Source organism: Camelina sativa, chromosome 1, assembly GCF_030686135.1.
Source record: "Camelina sativa cultivar CO46 ecotype springtype chromosome 1, ASM3068613v1".
Classification (NCBI taxonomy): domain Eukaryota; kingdom Viridiplantae; phylum Streptophyta; class Magnoliopsida; order Brassicales; family Brassicaceae; genus Camelina; species Camelina sativa.
The window spans coordinates 16,370,084-16,390,612 of NC_141880.1; the positions used below are offsets into that span (position 1 = coordinate 16,370,084).

Consider the following 20,529-nt stretch of genomic DNA (forward strand, 5'->3'; position numbering starts at 1 on the left):
AACTCGTCCGGCATAACCATGCGGTTACCAAACAATCTTCCCGCAAGCGAGCAGTCCTTAGCGAGCATTACTGTCCCCAAGCGTACCGCCGGTCTAGATCCTCGATAAACCGCATCGATCACCAAGACTAAGTAGCAGATAATCAGAATACGATAAGCAATCATACAGGACAATCAGAGACTAAGTGAATCTATGCAAGAGAACGACACTAGACTCGTTGCCACGTTCACGCAACTTACCTTAGTCTCTCAGATACAGTTTTTGACACCTCTTGTCACTTAGACACTCGACCAGATCTCCCAACCGCTTGCGCTTCCCAGAAATCTAAGATAAAAAGACCAGATTAATGTTCCCTTCGCTAATACTTGACAAACTATTGATGAACACACATTTCAGTCGATACTTACCCGAACTACTCGACGATCACTGCCCAAACTTCGACGATCTCTCTTGGTTTCTCGACAAACTTCTATTCCTTCTGAGTACTTATGTTTTTTGATTACGCTCGCGAAGAATGACGCTCTATTCATTTTATAAGCGAGTCTTGACAGTTAACACCAAAGAAAACCGCTCAAAACCGCCCATTACACGCTCCGCGTCCTTTCTCCCGCATGAGTAACCGTTCCCGCGCATCTATCTGTAAAACGACACTGTTCCACTAAAAATCGAGTACATACACGCGGACCATGGTATAGGATTGAGAGTCTACCCGCGGTTTCATATACCACAGTTAGCCGCTCGTCACCTCCCTGACCAACTGTCCCGCAGAACTAGCATGTCCGAGACTTGCTGCGGATTATCTCGGAGTTCAGCTCAACAATCGATTGTCTCGATCAGCCATCGCTCGATCAGTTCAAATGATTGACCCTCTCGATCGACCATCACTCGATCATTCAAATTCCTTCCCCCAAGGTGCGTGTAGACAGACGTTACAACTCTCCCCCCCCCCCCTTAGAGTGGATTCGTCCTCGAATCCAAACCTTTTTCCTTGGAACCTTCTACTTTACAAACCATTTCTTGAAGTTAGCCTTCATCACCTCGTCCGGTTCCCAAGTCGTTTCCTCTCCGCCATCACAATCCCAAACTACTTGAATCAGCTTAACCATCTTCTTTTGGTTGGTCCATATTTTCTGATCCACTATCCGAACTGGTCTGCCTACAATAGTCATATTCTCCTGCAAGTCTGGCGGCGATTCAGAGATAATATTCTCCCGATGTGTTATGCATTTCCGTAGCAAGGACACAGGGAAAAATTTGTGAAAAGCATCCATTGCTGGTGGCAATTCCAGCCTGTACGCAACAGGTCCGATCCTCTCCAAAACCCTGTACGGTCCCATGTACCTTGGTGTCAACTTCGTGTTCAAGGAGCACGGTCTTTACCCTTATATGTGACTATCTTGAGATAAACCATATCTCCCACTTCAAACTCCAACTCTCTCCGACGCTTGTTCGCATAGCTCTTTTGGCGGTCCTAAGCTTCCATCATCTTAATCTTTAAGACTTTGATTCTTTCTATTGTTTCTTCCACAAAGTCCCACCCATAAACACTTCGCTCCCCTACTTGGGTCCAACATAGCATTGTTCGACAAGACCTACCATACAGTGAACACTTGTCCCTACTGAACAGGACCAGCAGAATTCGCACCAGCACCATCATCGATAGCAGCCGCGTCCACAAATTCTCAGCAGCATTCTCATCAATATTTTCAGGATTCCTCCTATGACTTTGATTACTCCTATGACTTCGATTGTTCGACAAAACGCTCCAAGGTCTGCGCCAGTACAGTTAACACTTGTCCCAACTGAACAGGAGCAGCAACATTTGCACCAGCACCATCATCGACAGCAGCTGCGTCCACATTCTCACCGTTAACTGTTAATTGTTAAATGTCTCAATGTTAAATGTTAATTGAACACTTAACATTTTCCGATTAACTGAACTATTTACCAATGACGATTCAAATTGTAGACAAGTCATTTCTAAGCATAAACAGATTACTTGAATTAATAACGAGGTTCCAGTACAACGGTGATTTTGAAAATAAGCTATTACACGTTTACATACTAGACCAAGTACAACTACCCATAGATAACCATCCTTCCTTTCCTTGCCTTAGTCTCGTGAACTGGTTTCAGCGTCCCAATTACTTTCCGATCACAGTTCTTTCCTGCATCACAAAGGAGGCATAAGCAAAAGGATTTGCTTAGTGAGATCGGTCTTCCCGTCTAACCAGGCCACAAGCAAGCAATCACAATCAAACAGTATATTCAATTAGTCAATATTGCAAGTCGCGAAAAGAAACTCGTCCAGGATAACCTTTCGGAGTTACCAAGCAATCTTCCCGCAATAGAGCAGTCCTTAGCAAGCATTACTGCCCCCAAGCATAGCGCCGGTCTAGATCCTCGATAAACCGCATCGATCACCAAGACTAAGCAGCATATAATCAGAATAGGACAAGCAATCATACAGATTATACAGGACAATTAGAGACTAAGTGAATCTACGCAATAAAACGATACAAGACTCATTGCCACTGTCACACAACTCACCTTAGTCTCTCGGATACAGTTTCTGACACCGCTTGTCGCTTAGACACTCGACCAGATCTCCCAACCGCTCGCGCTTCCCAGAAATCTAAGACAAAGAGACCATATTAACGTTCCCTTAGTTGATACTTGACAAACTTTCGATGAACACACAGTTCAGTCGATACTTACCCGAACTAACCAACGATCAATGCCCAAACTTCGACGATCTCTCTTGGTTTCTGTAAAAACTTCTATTCTTTCTGAGTTCTTATGTTTTTCGGTTAAGCTCGCAAAGAATGACACTCTATTCTTTTTATAATCGAGTCTTGACAGTTAACACCAAAGAAAACCGCTCAAAACCGCCCAGTACACGCTCCACGTCCTTTCTCCCGCATGAGTAACCATTTCCGCGCATCTATCTGTAATTTTACTAAAAATCAAGTACATACATGTGGACCATGGTACAAGATCAAGAGTCTACCCGCGGTTTCACGTACCACCGTTAGCCGCTCGTCAGCTCCCCGATCAACTGTTCCGCAGAACTCGCATGTCCGAGACTTGATGCGGATATCTCGGAGTTCAGCTCAACGATCGACCGTCTCGATCGACCATCACTCGATCAGTTCATATGATCGACCATCTCTCGATCATTGGGATTCCCTCGAACAGGGTCAAGTTTAGAACTCGACAATGCTCGCCAGCCATGCCCCAGGGTGCGTGGAGACGGACGTTACAAAAACCCTGAAACCGCTTATAAAAGGGTTTTGTCGTGTTGAGGCCGAGTTATGGCCGTTTCTGGAGAAAAGAAAAGAGAGAAAAAGGAGTTATTGTTGTTCTTGAGGTTTTTGGGAGATTCGAGGAGGTTTCTGTGGAGATTTGTAGCTGGATCGTTGTAAGAGCTTCCTAGGAGCGTGTTTTTTCATGTTTGTGGTTCAAAATCTTTTGAGGTAAAGGTAAGTGTATTACCATGGCTTATCTAAGCTGGAGATTTCTCTGATCTGCTTGTTTATGTGTTGTGTGGCTTGTTAGAATGTTATTTTGGACTTTGTGAGGCTTTCTTGTGGCTTGGGATCGAGTTTGATGGTTGTAGGAACGAAGATCCGACGAGAAACTTCTGGGAAAACGATGCTCGGCATGTGCGTCGTTCCATGCAATGCGAGGACGGTGCGGATTGATCTAGAAGCATCGGTCGATGCCATGTGGAGGCGTCGGTCGATGCAATTAGGGAATTCACGTAATGTCGAGCATGCGTCGGTCGATACAGTGTGAGTGTCGGTCGATGAAGTGTGAGTGTCGGTCAATGCAGTGTGAGTGTCGGTCGATGCAAGTGAACCTTGTGTCGGTCGATGCAAGCTTGTGTTGCTCGATGCAACCCCAGTTGGTGTCGGTCGATGCATGTTTGGTGTCGGTTGGTGCAGAGTCCTGGTTTGTTGTTGTTTGGTTATTGATTTTTGGTTGATGGTTAGAGATGTCTCTATGCTTGTGTGTATAGCCCAGTAGATGGGAGGATTGCCTTACTGAGTGTTTATAAAATACTCATGCATTGCAATTTGTGTTTGTGGTGTAGGTAAAGACAAAGTGTGATCGTGGAATCAAGGAAATGAAGAGGAGGATGTTCATGCACTTGGTTGTTGTCTGGCTTGCTAGGTTGCTAGAGTTGGGTCATTAGAACATTGTTTAGGATTGCAGGTTATTTGGTTCATGATGTTTGGATACTTATTATGTTTTAATATTGATTATTGGTTATTTATTGAATATTGGTTTGAGTTGGTTGTTCCGCTGTTGAATGTTGTGGTTAGGTGGCTAGTAGGTATGGGACCACTAGCTAATTAGTTATTATTATTAAAAAAAAAAACGGGTTGGGTCATTTCACTACCGAATTGATGTGGCTTAAAGCTCTTCTCAAAGACCTTGGTGTTGAGTCATCGAAGCCAATAACAATGCATTGTGATAATCAAGCTGCCGTTCATATTTCCTCTAACTCGGTATTCCATGAAAGAACAAAGCACATTGAAGTCAACTGCCATAAGGTTGGAGAACAAATTCAACTCGGCGTCACACTCCCATGCTACACCGAAAGCTCGGAACAGTTAGTTGATGTTCTCACCAAAGCAGCTAGTCCACAAGTTTGTGAGTATATTCACTCTAAACTTGGACTCATGGATCTCACTCAGCCATGAAATCTCTGGTCATGACACCTACAGTCTTTTTCCCTTGTGTATAGTTTGTCCCATGTGGTTTTCTCTACGAAGGTTTTTAACGAGGTGGATGGTCGTGAATCCAAGCATAATCAAAGATTCCAATCAATTAAGCTTGAAGGGGAGTATTAGAATTCACACCATCATCCGTACAAGGAGCTAAGACAGGCCGTCCGTACAGTTCAAAGATCCAACAAGTTAAGCCCATGAAGAGAAGCCTCACCAACGGTCACAAACTCTCTAGATCCTTCCTCTTGGAGCCGTTTGCAAGTTGATACAAGTGGGAACCAAAGTCAACTAACTATCAGATGTTTATGTTAAGGAGATGTCACTATCCCATGAGTAATTGTGCGTAGAATCTTGTATAGGATATTCCCTTTGTATTTTGTCTATATTTAGCTTGTATCCATGGACTAAATGAAGTAAGAAGAGAGACCATCTCTTTCTCCATTACACTCTACAAATCACACACTCTTTCTACTCTATTTTACTCTATTTTACTCTGTTCTACTCTTTGTACGACTCTACACCACCTCACAATCTTTTCATATCCTACTAGTTATCTTTGTCTATCTTAAAACATACAGTTTGCAGGTGATCGTTTTGCTCATGGTTTTCTTCCACATGATGACAATTGTCTCCAGTCGCGTTTGTCAGACAAATCTCGCTTCTGTTCCCGCTTACAGAGGTCATCATCTTTCTCATATCGTGTTCCCCAGTTTCAATCACCTCCATCATATTCCAGCACATGTCAATCTCATATACAGGTTGAATGTGGATATCATGGAAGCTATGAGGAAAAGCTGCCTTAGACTTAGATTTTGTTATATTAAATTGCATGTCAACAAGAGTTCTTCTAAGAACTTTGAATTTATATAAATGTATCTAAGTCCTTAAGATTCTTTAAGCTTAATTAATTTTCATTACATATTGTTCTAAGATGAATGAGCGTTTGTAGTCCAAATGGCACTTTACCTCTCAATCATAAGGGCTAGAAATCCAATTACAAGCATATAAAAATGGAGGGAATCAACTAATGATTTGAACAGTGAAACATGAACAATCCATGTAAAAGGAGGTTTCTACCCATAGTTTAATCTGTGATCAAATCCACGATAGAACTTGAGAAAACAGAAGAACCTTGACGATACGATACGACGGAAGCCTTTTGTTTGAAACATATGTCAAATGTGATATACATGTTTTTCCCTCTCTCTTTTTTTTGTGGGTAAGGACAAAACTTGTGATTTAAACATTTCATATAACATTTACGTCATTAAAGAAAAAACACACTTATGTCCAGAAAAAAGAAAATGTTATGAGAAATTTTGTGGCTTGGAGGGACATGGCTAGGCCGGCCAAACTATATGGATTCCTAAAGCCTAATAAAAGTTGGTTGCCCATTTACAAATAAAAATTAAGTTACTGCTACTTGAACATGCCACCTCTAGCGCAATATATATGACAATAAGCACTGTATCATAAGACGTTTGTTATAATGACGCTTCTTAAAGTGAACATATAATATGATACCTGAAGCACCAGTTTGCTGGGCTATACCGGGCATGTACGGGAATGAGAGTCACTAAATAAACTTGCTAGTTTTTTCTTGCTAGGTTTTTCAATGATGCATTCACGTAGGTCGATACAAAGAAAGAAAACAATGAGCTGTTTTAATTTTATTTTTGCTTTTGTGGAAATATTGAAAGGCTTCAAACAGCTATTTCTATTTGCAGTAATAAATTCTGTAATTTTCAATGCATTTAAATAGAAAGAAGGTAAAACCATTAATATTTTTTTGAAGCTTATTTTGGTGTTTTTTTCCAACTCATAATAAATATAAGATGATTTATAATATTTTTCTATTTATTAAAATCTTAGCTTTTTAGAAATACTTTACATAAAAATAAAATTAAATAAAAAAGTTGAAAAATAGCATACATTAATTAATTATTCATAAAATTAGTTTTAGCTAATTAATATATATTAATTAGATGTTAATAATTAAAAAGATACGTGTTACATATACAATAAATACAATATGACACTAGTCACTGTATATAAATATGGAGTTAGATACTTGACTAAAATTGGTGCAAGATACTTAATGATATCTTTGACGAGTTATTAAATAAAATACACTAAACATATAGTCTTTAGATACATACTGGCGCGTATTAAATACTAATTGATAAGGTTTCCATCTTTGAAAAAGGTGGAAGAATAGACTAAAAGAAAAATAAAGGTTTGAGTAACGCCCATCTATATAAACTCAAACTCTCCATTACATAGTTCCATAGAGTTTAATTAGTAAAGAGATAAAAGGGATTTCAGAATTGGGTTTGAGATTTTTAGTAGATATGGCTAAGAATTCAAGCAGCAACATTGTTAATGAAGGCAAGGGATTCCCTTTTGACCTCAACGTAGCACCACCTGCTGATGAAAGTTTTGACCTGAACGTGGAACCTGCTCATCAAGAGGACCTGAACGTGGAACCTGCTCATCAAGAGAATCACAATTCTCAAAATCCTGTTGACGAAGCTAATCCTGTTGAACAAGGAAATCCTGTTGGTGAAGACAATGGTGGTTCTCTGAATAACTCGAATTCTGCCAGTGATCCGGATTCGTGTTCGGTATGTCATGAGGCTCTGGTCAATAATAATGGTGGTAATCAGCGAACACTTGTTACGCTTAAGTGTGCTCACAGATTTCACTTGGATACGTAATTTCTTTGAACTTCTTTGCACATCAAATTATTTTATTTTTATTGAATATAATTTTTTATTTGTGGTGAAGGAAACAAATACAATTTTCTCTTGTTGATATGAGTCATATACATAAATCCTTAATTTCCCAATCATATACCATAGATCATGCACTCTTTTGTGTTGGTACCACTAGCTTAGTACGTTTTGTTTTTGTTGTCTGATGCGTTATTGTTATCTCATAGACATCTAACAATTTTGTGTTGATATATTTCATGTGTATGCAGATTGTCTTGGCTCAGCCTATAATGCAAATGGCTTAATGAAATGCCCAAACTGTAGGAATGTCGAACCAGGTCAATGGCGGTTTGCAAACGGCGATTTGATTCAAGAGATTATTGATGCTGCAGAAGCAGAAGCAGCAGCAGCAGAAGAAGAAGAAGAAGAAGAAGAAGCTGACAATGATTCTGGATTCTTCTCTCTCTCTCTCTCTCAAAACATCGTAGGGGTCTACAATGTATGTATGTGGAGTGTTCTTTCTTCATTGCTCAACACTTTTCTGTTCCTCGTCCTCGAGTCTTTGAGGCTTCAGATCCAAGAGAGCAAGGGAACATCGACACTGAAGAAGTCCCTAATCGCAATGTATCACCTGTGATTCCACCAAGATTCTCTAATCGCAGCTCTGGCTCATATCCGTTGTTTCCGCATATTCCTGTACCATCTGAGAGAAGAATCTTCTGGAGGCTCTCACGTCCTGGGGTGATGATAGCTAGGCATTATATTTGCCATCCATATCTCAATCACAGGTAAACAAAATATATCACGTATTCGATAGACTATTTTCAATAAAATTCCCTATATATATTTACCTTCATTTTTTTCTTTTCTATTTGTTGTAGTACCATTGGAAGAACCGACAACTCAAAGGCAGTTAATACACAAATGGTTCAGTGTTATCCAAGCAGCAGCACAATATTACCTGGTTCGAACCAAGTCAATAGCATTGGCTCCTCTAACGTATGGGTGACTGATAAGACTTTCTTGGAGCCGGTGCAACACATCATGATGGAAAGCGAGTTCTACACCATGGTTTATGGTGACAGTACTGCCGGCAGAGACGACACCGATGGCAATGGAAACGACATGGAGGTGGAAGCGGCAGCCATGGAGGCGGAGGAACCAATGGAAACCGTGGTGGCAGCTTATGTGGCTGTAATAAGCTGTACTAAGCATCTTTATCTTGTCTTATTAAATAAAATGAACTGTCTTCTTTTTTTTTTTTTTTTTTTTTTTGGTGATTTCAGAAAACTTGAAATTGTTTTTTCGGTTTATATTGGTTAATAATTGATTTTTTTGTTCTTAATTCGGAGTTGTCTGGTTCACTTAGGGTTCTTTAAATTGTTATCAACTACGCAAAAAAAAAAATGTTTTGTTCTTAAAATTGTTATGTGGAAGCTTAGTTTTCAAAGTTATTATTTCATATAATCGCGACATGTGTCAAATTATATTGATTATATTTTGAAACGTGTGAAAATAAATTTTATTAAAAATTATAGGAAAAATTCTAAAATTCTAATAATAAAATGATTGCAATTAATATTTTTTAAAGTATATAAAACTAAAAGTAATCTATTATATGACTAAATCTATTAGGAAAGTTATTTAATAAATTACTAATTTTAATATGAAAATATGTGCAATTAATAAGAAAAATATATGCAGTTAAAAAGAAAAATTTGTGCAATTAATAAGAAAAACATGTGAAATTTAATTGCAATTATTATTTGTCATAAACATATAGTAAATAATAAGTTTATACATCCATCCATATTTTCTTCATACTTTATTTTTTTCCAGCATATTTCTTTTTACTTAAATTAAATGTCTCTCTTTTTTTTTAAGCACCAATTTAAATTTAAACATGTGTTTTAAACAAATTATTAATCTGATTTTTTTTGAACAATAAGTCAGGATACTCTAACAAAATTTTCAAAGATGACAAAAAATAAAGATGAAATTAACTGGAAAATATGGCATAATATCGGAACAAGGTGTCCCAAGGCGACATTTCCGATACGAAGAGTGGCTTCCTACAAGACCGGAGATGTGGAGAGAGTCAACGGAGGACTCTTCCATCCATAAATAAATTTGATCTACAAAAAATTCCTCCTAATTTTCCCTTATAAGTTAAAACTACACAATCTGATCATCACTAGGTGGAGTGCTCTTCTTTGAACCTAGACTGGTTGGAAATGATATGTACAAGGGACTGCTCTGTTTCTTAAATTTATTCACACGATGCAATGTTTTCTCTATCCCAATTTTGTTGCACTTAGATTTTTATTCATAATTCATTCATCCCCTCCTTTGTAAATAATTATTTTTATCAAGCAACAAGTTGAAATTTCAAAAAAAAAAAAATGCATTAATATCATTTCTTAGTATATGTTTATTATACTGATTAATTAGTAATCAAAATCAAGGTGTAATATATATATACTGTCAAAATCAAGGTGTAATATTGTTCGATATAATATGCATATGATTTCGTCTGTTATACAGGTGGTGCAAAATAATTTAAATAGAAATCTGCTATATATTTCTTAGATATAATTAGCACCTAATAATTGTTAGCTAAACTGGCACAAAATATTTTGACTTAGTGATCTCTTTATTTGTTTTTTTTTTCTTTGAAGGGTACTTAGTGATCTCTTTTAGGTAAAATTATCATGCAAAAGTTGTTAAATAAATTCTCGACTTTACTAGCACCATTCTCGACTTATGTAGTTTTTCATCACACCCAAAATTCATTGGAAGTCATGTTTTTGAGGCGGAAAAGGGTTGTGTCGTTTGTCTCTATCGAGGCTGGAGTTTTATTCAGACTCACGTTTTCATTCTCTTTTTCTTCTAGAAGAGTGTATTTTTGACCTTACTCAAGCCTCACTCCAACAGTAATTGTGTCAGTTTCTTTCCATCTATTGATGGTTGTTGTTTCATCTCCCATATATGGATGTTTCAATCTAATTTGTATCTTAACAACATGAGAAACATAGATCAAATTTGGATTTGAGATCCGGGAGTGAATGTTGGTGATTCCACGGTTTGGGTGATGAATTTAGGACTACATCGATTTGGCTATTGTTGTATTGGCTTATCAAAATTGAATGAGTGCTTGATCACATATATGCGACTATATATTATTGGTATTAATGGTCAGATCTGGAGTTTGAAAAATGTTTTAACAAAGCTTAGATGGGACTCTGTTGTCAAGATAATGTCACGCGAAATTTGTGTTGTGTTAGTTGATGTTCATGTTACGTTGTTGATCGAGTTTGTACAAGAGATGGAGACTACTTGGTTTATTCTAGTGGGAATGATTTTACATTTGCAGAATCAAAAACTTCGTTCTATGGCTACTCAAATTCATCGCTTTTGGGGTGTTGTTGATGATGGTGTTGGTCGAAGTATGAGATCAAACAAAGTATTGTGGCTTTCTCCGGTTAGTTTTAGAGTTTTGTTGAATTTTATCAAGAAAATATTCTCAAAGGATGTTATGGTGGAGACTACTACTATATTGAAACTATTTGTGAATATGTCGAAAAATATTACAAAGTCGTGATATATCATAAAGACTTTGGTACGGAATCATTGGTACCATTATGCCTATATTCGAGAGTTATGTTTGGACACATTGGTTTACAGTTATGGTTCGCAAAAAAAAAGTTCAGCCACAAGATGCTGTGTACGAATCGTAAGAGGAAAAAAAATTAAATATGAAGTTGGACAATAACCGATCTTATGAACGGTTAGCGAGTAAGTCTACTCTTCGGAAAGCATTGTCAATCTCCCTTATGCTGTATTTTTCTTAGTGTATGGCACATACATCAGCGTATGTAAAAATTATGTTATAGTAATTCTGTATAACGTCTTTCTAATTACTTTTTGTTTGCATTTAATGAAAATCTGATTTGCAGAAAAAGTTGTTAAACAAATTATTGGCGCGAAATATGTTATTAATTGTTAATAATTAGATCTTTCAAAAGTGTCAAAAGAGTATGAACAACAAAGTAAAGTTTTAGTAAAATCTTATCTATATAATCATGATATGTATCTTTTGGAGTTTCATACATTTTATCAAGAGTCCAGCGATTCTCTTATTCTTCTTCTTTTTTGAAGAGTTCTATTTAAGATAACTTGTTATGGTTATCTAATTAAAACAAATTCTGAGACTGGGTTGGAGTTTTTCGTTGTTTTTCATTTCGATTTCGGGAAAAGATAACGAAAAGCTATATAGAACTAGGTTGTGATTTTTTAAAGATAATAGTAATACTATGACTTTGAATTGAAGGAGTGGAAATGAGAGCAAACCATCAGCGCGCTTTTGACCTCAACGTCGAAGAAGTTGATGATGCCAATTGTGATTCTCCTCTCGAGGGCTCAGATTTGTGTTTAGTTTGTCTCGAACTGTTAGTTAACAATGATGATGATCATCGAACATTTGTTACACTTCAATGCGACACCAAGTTTCATTTTGGTAATTTTTTTTTTTGAACACAACATAATTTTATGTTATTTTGGAAATGGAATTTCCATTTGAAAAAGGAAAAAAAAAAAAAAAATCATTGATTTGCTCTTGTTGATTGTGTAATATAAAAGATTTCCCTCTATATGCTTTTGTTGTAAAACATACGTGCTTTGAAAGAATTATTTGTCAAGGATTTCTTAGTCAAGTCATCCACAAGTACATCAATTTTTGGTTTCTTTGGTTTCTCTGTACTACAATTAAATATTGGATGTTCCGACAATAATACTGGGATTTTCGTTGACCTAATTGTCCAAGATATTTAATTATGATTATTTACCTAATCAGTGTGTAAGATAGCTTGCAGCCAAAGGTAATAGTATACTTTTAATTTCATTACATATCGGGCCTTTTATATCATACATTAACTATTGTGTGTTAGTATCATGAGATTAGTTTTGATGTTTTATGTGTTTTGTTATTTCGAACCAAGTCATTAGCATTGGGTCCTCCAACCCATTTAACGTATGGGTGACTGATCAGTCTTTCTTGGAGCCGGTGCAACACATCAAGATGGAAAGCGAGATCTACACCATGGTTTATGGTGACAGTTCTACCGACAGATACGACACCGGTGGCAACAGAAACGACATTATGGGAGGTGGAAGCGGAAGCGATGGAGGTGGAGGAACCAATGGAAACGGAGGAATTGGCAACTTTGGTGGATATGGCAATGGCAATGGGATAAGTGGCTAAAGCTAAGTTTGTGGTAGCAGCTTATGTGGCTGTAATAAGCCGTACTAAGCATCTTTATCTTGTTTTATTAACACCGAAGAAACTATATATATCCTAAAAGCTCTATAATACCAAATGCAATTTCGTATATATATATATATATAATCTATATATGTTCTCTCACTGCCATAAAAAAAAAAAAAATCTATGTTCTCTTTAATTTATGTTGTGGTTAGTAAATAAATGTTGTTATAAAACGAAAAGGAGAGGTAAGTAAAGGTTGGAGAGCCACTTGCTATAATATTTTCTAACAAAACAAGAGAATCGAAAGTAAGAATATATCTAATGTGGACTTATACCGTTGTATGCATATAAAAATATCTACAAAAGTATGGTTTCACTCTCTTATTATTTGGTCTATTTAGCATTTAATTTCTAAAAAAATATTTTTATTTTTAATTAAATAAAAATTGTAATAATGTACATTAATATATACTTTAAATATACACTTTACTACTAAATTGTAACTGAAATTACATAAATTATAAATTGACTATTTTTTTTTCATTCATTTTCATTTAAACCCTAAACCTAAAAACCCTAAACCCTAAGCCATTCTAAATATTTTCTTTGTTTTGTTTATGTTCTTGCATGAGTTCAAAACTCATGGTAAGAGTGTTATTATAGCTTTTGTTAGATTTATTATTCAATTTTATTTCTTTGTTTTTATGTATTTCTTTCTTCCTTCTTTCTCTTCTTATTATTTTCAATTTTCAATTACATATGTATAATAAATTTTTGGTGGCTGTAAAAAATAATTATTGATACAAATTCATCAACACTAATTTTGATCAAAGATCAAGCTAAAGAAATCATCTTCATTCATGTAAATTTATTTTAGTTTTAAAAGCATGCAATGTTTTAACAAAATAAAATATTATAATAGAATTATTAAATCAAAATTGTTAACTCTCTCTTACATCCAAAAGAGTAGATTGATTTGTATACTCATCATTATATTTAGTTCTTGTGATCCAAAATATAATTATATAAATACCATTATAATGTTTATTTAGTCAAAAAAATTTAATTTAATAATTTTCTATAAAAAGCAATTTGATGTTCCATTTCCAAAATTTTACTACAAAGAAGAAATCATTAAAATTTAACCTAGCAATATAGCTTAAATTAAGGTGAATATAAAAGAGATTAAAAATTAAATTAATATTTGGAATTTTTTAATTGCATTTCATATGATTTTATAGGAAATATATTTAATTGATACTTAAAAAATAATTTTGCAATTTAATTATTAAATTTTTGAGGTTAATTTTCACTATCATAGTAAATTTTTATTTTTTATCATTAGAAATATTTTTTATATAACTGGTATATCTTTCAATACAGCTTTTCAGAAAATACCATTTTTAAAAACTTTATTAAAAAGATCTCCTCAGAAATTTTCATAGTTTTATGATTATAACATAACCTAAAATAAATTAACATAATTAATACAATAATCCGCGCATGGGCGGGATATTACCTAGTTAAAAAAAAAAAAAAAAAAAAAAAAACAAGAAACCAGAACGAGATCAAACCAGCTTTCATTTAGACACAGAGTACGAGAGTATCATCAAATTAGGGAATGGCTAAGAAAAGCTTGAGGCATTACAAGAACCTCACGAGGTGTCTTCTCCATGCGCACACACAAGACCTTAAACTGGTGAGAAGATTTTAGGCAACCCAAGAAAAAAAATGTGTCATCGCCGGGGAAGTTCTTTTGTAGCTCTGGTAACCTCAGACACTTCCCCGTGAAAAAGTTACAAATTGGACTAAGCCGTACTAGGAATCTCTTTTTTTTTTTTTTTGGTGATTTTAGAAAACTTAAAATTGTGTTTTTGGTTTATATTGGTTAATAATCGAACTTTTTTTGTTCTTAAACAGGATTTGTCTGGTTCACTCAGGGTTCTTCGATTCTCTATTATTAATTACTTGACTTGCCATCTAGTATATAGACTTTGTACCACATAACATTTTTTCTTTGCTTGTCCTTATATGTTATTTCATTATATAAACTGAGTTTTTATAATTATTAATTCATATAATCGCAACATATGTCAAATTATATCGATTATATTTTCACACATGTGAAAATAAATTTTATTTAAAAATTATAGGAAAAATTCAAAAATTCTAAAGATAAAAGGATTGTAGTTAATATTTTTTAAAAGTTTATACAACCAAAAGTAATCTATTATATAACTAAATCTATTAGGAAATTTTTTTTAATAAATTACTAATTTTATTAGGAAAATATGTGCAATTAATAAAAAAAAATATGTGCAATTAATAAGAAAATATGAGAAACGTAATTGCAATTATTATTTGTTATGAACAGATAGTAAAAAAATAAGTTTATACATCCATCCATATTTTCCTTTTACTTTATTTTTTTACAGCATATTTCTTTTTACTTCAATTAAATGTCTCTCTCTTTTTGTTTAAGCACCAATTTAAATTAAAACATGTGTTTTAAACAAATTTTTAATATGATTTTTTTCTGAACAATAATTCAGGATACACTAACAAACTTTCCATACCAGAACAAGGTGTCCCGAGGCGACATTTCCAATACGAAGAGTGGCATCCCACAAGACCGGAGATGCGGAGAGAGTCAATGGAGGACTATTCCATCCATAAATAAATTTGATCTACAACAAATTCATCCAAATTTTTGTAACATCCATGATCCGGGATTATATTTTGGATTGTGTTGATTAAACCAAAAGAATGAATTTTAATTAATTTCGGTTTAATTAAATCCTGGTTTAATCTAATTAAACCAAAACCCTAATTTTTCTCAAGTCTACACCTCTTCTTCTCTCTTTTGGGTGTGTTGTGGTTGACATTTTGCTGATAAGAGAGGAGAGACACAAAGAGAAATAATGGTTATTTGGTGAGAATGAGAAAGAGATCAACAAAGCTGTGTGTTAGAGAGAAGGAGAAGGAGCAGAATCGTTTCGACATATCAAATCGTCGTCAAAAGTAACGAAATTTGGTAGAATTATTCCCAATACTTTCATCGTCATTCTACTTTTTACAGAAGTGGAATTGGATTTAAACTCGATGAGTTATTGGCAGTTTCGTGAGACACGTTTTCTCAGACGCGAGTTAGGACTATCAGAGATTGTAAATAAGATCGTGGTATTTTCTGGTTTCTGATTTTGTGGGAAGCTTCATGACGTCTAGGGGTAACTTTTCACCGGAGGGATTTGATAGTTAACAGGTTGTTTTTATTTTAGGGTTTCGTCTTTGCGACTGTTCTTTTCTGATGTTTCTGTCCAGTTTGCTTCAAGGTTTTTTTTGGCTGTGTGGCTTGTGGTAGGGTGTGGCTGGACTGTTGCAGACGGAAGGAGAGTCTCTGTTTGTTGTATTTGTTGTTAGAATCAGCTTGTTAAGGTGAGTGCGGGACCATGAGCTTATCTAAGCAATTGGGTTGTATGACTTGTTTTGTGTGATGATGTAGGTGTGGTGAATGTGTTATTGGGTGTTCTATTTAATGAATGGTTTGTTATGTTTTATTTTTGGGTGTACTCTTGATTTGCTTGTGAGTATAGCTCGTAGATGGGAGGATCGCCTCACTGGGTATTTCTGGTAATACTCATGCATCATTGTGTTTGTGGTGCAAGTAATGTATGTGTAGCGTGGAATCATGACGATGAGGAGGAGGATGATGTAGGGTATCGGTTGTATTATTGGTTATGCTACTTATGTTGGAACCTGGTTTAGAACCATGCTAGGTTGCTGGTTTATATTGGTTATATTTGGTATTGTATTTTAATATATTGGAGTTGGTTTGATAATATCTTTTGCGGTGTATTTTGGGTTATCATTGATTTATTGGTTGAGTTTTAATTAAATATTAAAGGGTATTTAGGTATATTATTATTATTAATTAAAAAAATTAAGACGGGTCGGGTTGTTTCAGTTTGGTATCAGAGCCCTTATGGTTCTATGGCAGTTAAGTGGATTGGTGTTAGAGTGGTTTAAGGGAATTTAATTGGTGGAATTATTTTCCTATTGCTTGATGCATGATGTTTTGTGATGGAATTGATTATGAGTAGTTAGTCAATTTGCATGTGGTATGGAGTTCTAGTGTCATCCTCTTCGAGCCTTCAATGAGATTCCACGGTAAGTTGTTTTCTTTGTTCTTAGTTGTGTAGTGTTTCTAAAAATGGAAATTTTTTAGGAGTTAGAGCTTTGCTAGTTTTGGAAAGTATGGATGTTAAAATAGTAAGTATTATGAATAGTTAGAAGTTGTATATTTTTGGAATGGACGTGTGTGAACACCCGAGTGATTGGGATGTTTTAGAGTTGGCCTGAAGAGTAGTCATGGTGGCGGTGATATTCCGGTAAAAGAATATGGTGGTTGGTAGGAAATTGCGATATTCTACGCAAACCACGGGATGTAGTTCCATTCGGGAGATGCTTATAGACGTTATGACTTGTTTTTTCATGAGGAGATGAGTAGTTCTCTGGAGGAGATGATTAGTTCTCCAGAGGAGATGATTAGTTCTCCTGGGGAGATGATTAGTTCTCCTGACGGGATCATTAGTTTCCCTAATTCACCATGGGCTTGAGGGGTTTCGATCCTGAGAGCGGCAGAGGAGATGATTAGTTCTCCTAGGGAATGATTAGTTCCCCGGAGGGGATGAATAGTACCCCCGGTCTTACTTTTTCAAAAAATATTAAATTAAAACACCAAAACGGCGTCGTTTTGATATATGATGCCACCTCCCCAGCCATGTATCATCTGAGTCAGCGTTTGACCAATATTTGCTGATGTTGACTTTGAAATTGGCACTATTTTTAAAATTGGGTATGAAATTTTAATTTTATTCGAGTGCAAGTATAAATTGACACCGATAGTTTGTACAAATAGAAATAGGCATTTTCAATATTGTACATGTTAGAAATGGCCATTTTCCGGATTAGTGAGTAATAAGTACATCTTTCAAAAGTGTCAAAAGAGTGTGAAAAACAGAGTAAAAAATTTCTGTAACATCCGTCTATATAATCATGATATGTATGTTTTGGATTTTCATACATTTTATCAAGAGTTGAGAGATATTCTCTTCTTCTTTTTTTTTGTGAAGAGTTCTTGATTTAAAATAGCTTGTTATGATTATCTAATTAAAACAAAATCTGAGATTGGGTTGGAGTTCTATTGTTGTTTTTCATTTCAATTTCGAGAAAAGAAAACAAAAAGCTATTTAGAACTTTGAATTCAGAGAGTGAAAATGAGAGCAAACAATTGGGGTTTAACCCACTACAACAAATCTGTACATTGTTAGCACGAGAGAAACGCTATAATATGTAATTCATAGCTCTTTTACAAACGCTATATTAGGTCACTGTTATTGTAGGTACCTCACATATGATAGCGCATAATTCGTATGCTATGGTATAGTATTATACCATAGCAGTACAGAAATGTTATGTTATCCTGCTTTTCAAATTTTTAAAGATAATGTTATAAGTCATTTTACACGCTATGTTAGGAGTTTTTACCGTAATTATATCATAGCACTAATCAAATGCTATAATATATTTTATTGGATCACAAAATTCATGCTGTTTTATTTATTATTATAATTTTTTTTTTCAAAATTTGTTTAAATATATTTATATTTTTACATTTCATAAAATAATCAACATACATAACATAAATTACATTAACCAAAATAAGTCTTACATAACAAAGTGTCACCAAGTCTTAAACAAAATAAAACTAACATTAAAAATAAAATAAAAACACTATTTGACATGTACATGTAACCCATCCAAGCCTTTCTTACTTGTAGCAAAGACTCTCTTTTAGCTGCTCACTCAGCCTTTCTTGAAACAGTCCAATGAACAGCTACTAGTTCACTTTGAATATATGAAAAAGACATGTTAGTTATCCTCTCCATATGTATCTGCTCATATGAAACAAAAGAATCGTGAGAAGCCACAATATGCCATTAACCCTATAAGCACATATCAATCACATAGAGATAAATAAACCATAAATTGTAAGTCTTACCTATACATGAGCGAAAATATACGAGACACAATTCAATATCAGAAATAAACATGAAAATTGTTAACCTTTAAGGAACAATAAAGAGTATAAGGAATTAATACCAAATCATCATCATCCATTTGGCTGTTCCCACCACTACGGTTCTCCCTCAAACCTTATTTTCTTCTTCCAGCTGTGCGCATCGTTGCTTTGCTAAGATCATAAGGCTTCGTTTGGCTTCTCGTAGGAAGAGAAAACAATCTAATGTCAATCAAAAGCCTAAGCAAAAAACATCTTACCTGAAATTTGAGCTGCAATTTCCCTATCCTTATGCTGGAGTTGTGCTTTGGCTTCAAGTCTAGATATATCTGATTGTTGTCAATACACAGTAAGAAAATGCAGATAGATCCATAACGGAGAAAAAAAACATGTAAAAACATCAAAGTTTTGAAACAAGCTAAAAAGGAACCAAATGTCTTTCAGCTGAATAACATTCTCATGATGCAGCTTTAGAATTTTTATCTCCGTGATTGTTGTTATCAAAAACTGCATCAAACCAATTGTGAGAATGGAAAAGGTAGTACTTGCTCAACAGGAGGTAAGACCTTCTCCTTGAGGTATCCTCTGAACTGTGCTCCATCTTGATCCTAACGAATGAAACAACTCATTACACTTAGCAATCCAAACAAATGATTCAGAAAATTGCTTTCCCAAAGCTCGAAGTGATACTTGTAGAGGAGAGACCAATCTACCAAAAAAAAGATAATGAAAATAGAAGGTTTGAAATTTACATATATGAATCAAATCTATAACTTTAGCAAACCAAAATTAATCAATTACCTTTAAAGAATTTGTTCCACCGTAGATATCCCCACCACAAGCATGTCAAAAACTCTGTCTTATTTCCATGTTGACTTAACTCAAAGCAATTCATCAAAACTGAAATTAAGAGATTAATAGTTACTCAGGCAAGGAGGAAACTACAAACATGAATAGAGTTAACGGAAAATTCATCTCTTACGTTTTCTTAAAAGCTTTTGAGGACCTAAAACTGTGCCTCCACCAAAGGCTTGTTCCACTTATCCGCTCATACTTTCCATCTCCATTGACCTAAATAAGAACAAGTAAACAAAAACCATAGTTATATAATCCACATTCTCTGTATGTCCTCGAGAAACAATCTACAATACCTCTGTACACAAAACTATTGTTGAATCGACTTATCACCCAAATCATGCAAGCGTTGTGCACTAAAACAAGAAAAAAATAACAAGCTTATGAATTTAATTCGATGTCATGAGAGAAATAAGCATATCATATATGTCATCCAATATCATAGATACAATTCAATATATCGACCTCTCCAGAAAAACATATAATAAAGAGAAATGTTGAACAATCAAAAGCTTAACCCACCTATTGATTTACAAGCAATCAAAATACTAAAACTTTGAAACCGGATCCGAACCATATCCATCGCAAAGAGACTAAATCAGACTCGAGATCTAATCGTTCATCTAAACACAAAAAGGAACAAATCACAGAGAAGAAGAAACAAGAAAAATCATATAAATAAGAACCTGGAGCTTAAATAGTTGAAAGAAATTTGAAAAAATGGAGGAATTTGTTGTTAAGGTAGCTTGAAATCTCGCAAACTTGGATCTAGATAGAGAAAGATAATAAGAGAAGGAAGCAAATAAAAATTGAGGTAGAGGGAGACATAACGATTCGTGTTAATCACTTTTTCGCCGAGATATGAAATCGGAATGGACGCGA

At 34.9% G+C, this 20,529-nt stretch overlaps 2 protein-coding genes and 1 long non-coding RNA gene across 8 annotated transcripts; 1 reads left to right on the plus strand and 2 right to left on the minus strand.

Annotated features, from left to right (window-relative positions):
- Positions 1-998: 998 nt before the first annotated feature.
- LOC109127714 (uncharacterized) lies at positions 999-1,337 on the minus strand. The gene has a single exon (XM_019233076.2). The coding sequence runs from the start codon at positions 1,335-1,337 to the stop codon at positions 999-1,001; it is 339 nt and encodes a 112-aa protein (XP_019088621.2).
- A 5,720-nt stretch (positions 1,338-7,057) lies between these two features.
- On the plus strand, positions 7,058-8,710 carry LOC147949999 (uncharacterized). The gene is made up of 3 exons (XM_087511804.1): positions 7,058-7,449; positions 7,688-8,238; positions 8,332-8,710. Exons 1-2 carry the CDS (start codon positions 7,088-7,090, stop codon positions 8,085-8,087), a joined length of 762 nt encoding a protein of 253 aa, XP_087367930.1. The 5' UTR covers positions 7,058-7,087; the 3' UTR covers positions 8,088-8,238; positions 8,332-8,710.
- Positions 8,711-18,397: 9,687 nt separating this feature from the next.
- LOC147950000 (uncharacterized) lies at positions 18,398-20,030 on the minus strand. Of its 6 annotated transcripts, none has more exons than XR_015562644.1 (6): positions 19,944-20,028; positions 19,775-19,863; positions 19,594-19,692; positions 19,359-19,501; positions 18,876-19,121; positions 18,398-18,667 (listed from the first exon to the last, which is right to left on the minus strand). It is a non-coding gene; the product is annotated as an uncharacterized LOC147950000 (long non-coding RNA). The 6 variants fall into 6 exon arrangements; XR_015562642.1 differs by having other exon boundaries at positions 19,338-19,501; XR_015562647.1 differs by having other exon boundaries at positions 19,359-19,400; positions 19,944-20,027.
- Between the last annotated feature and the right edge of the window lie 499 nt (positions 20,031-20,529).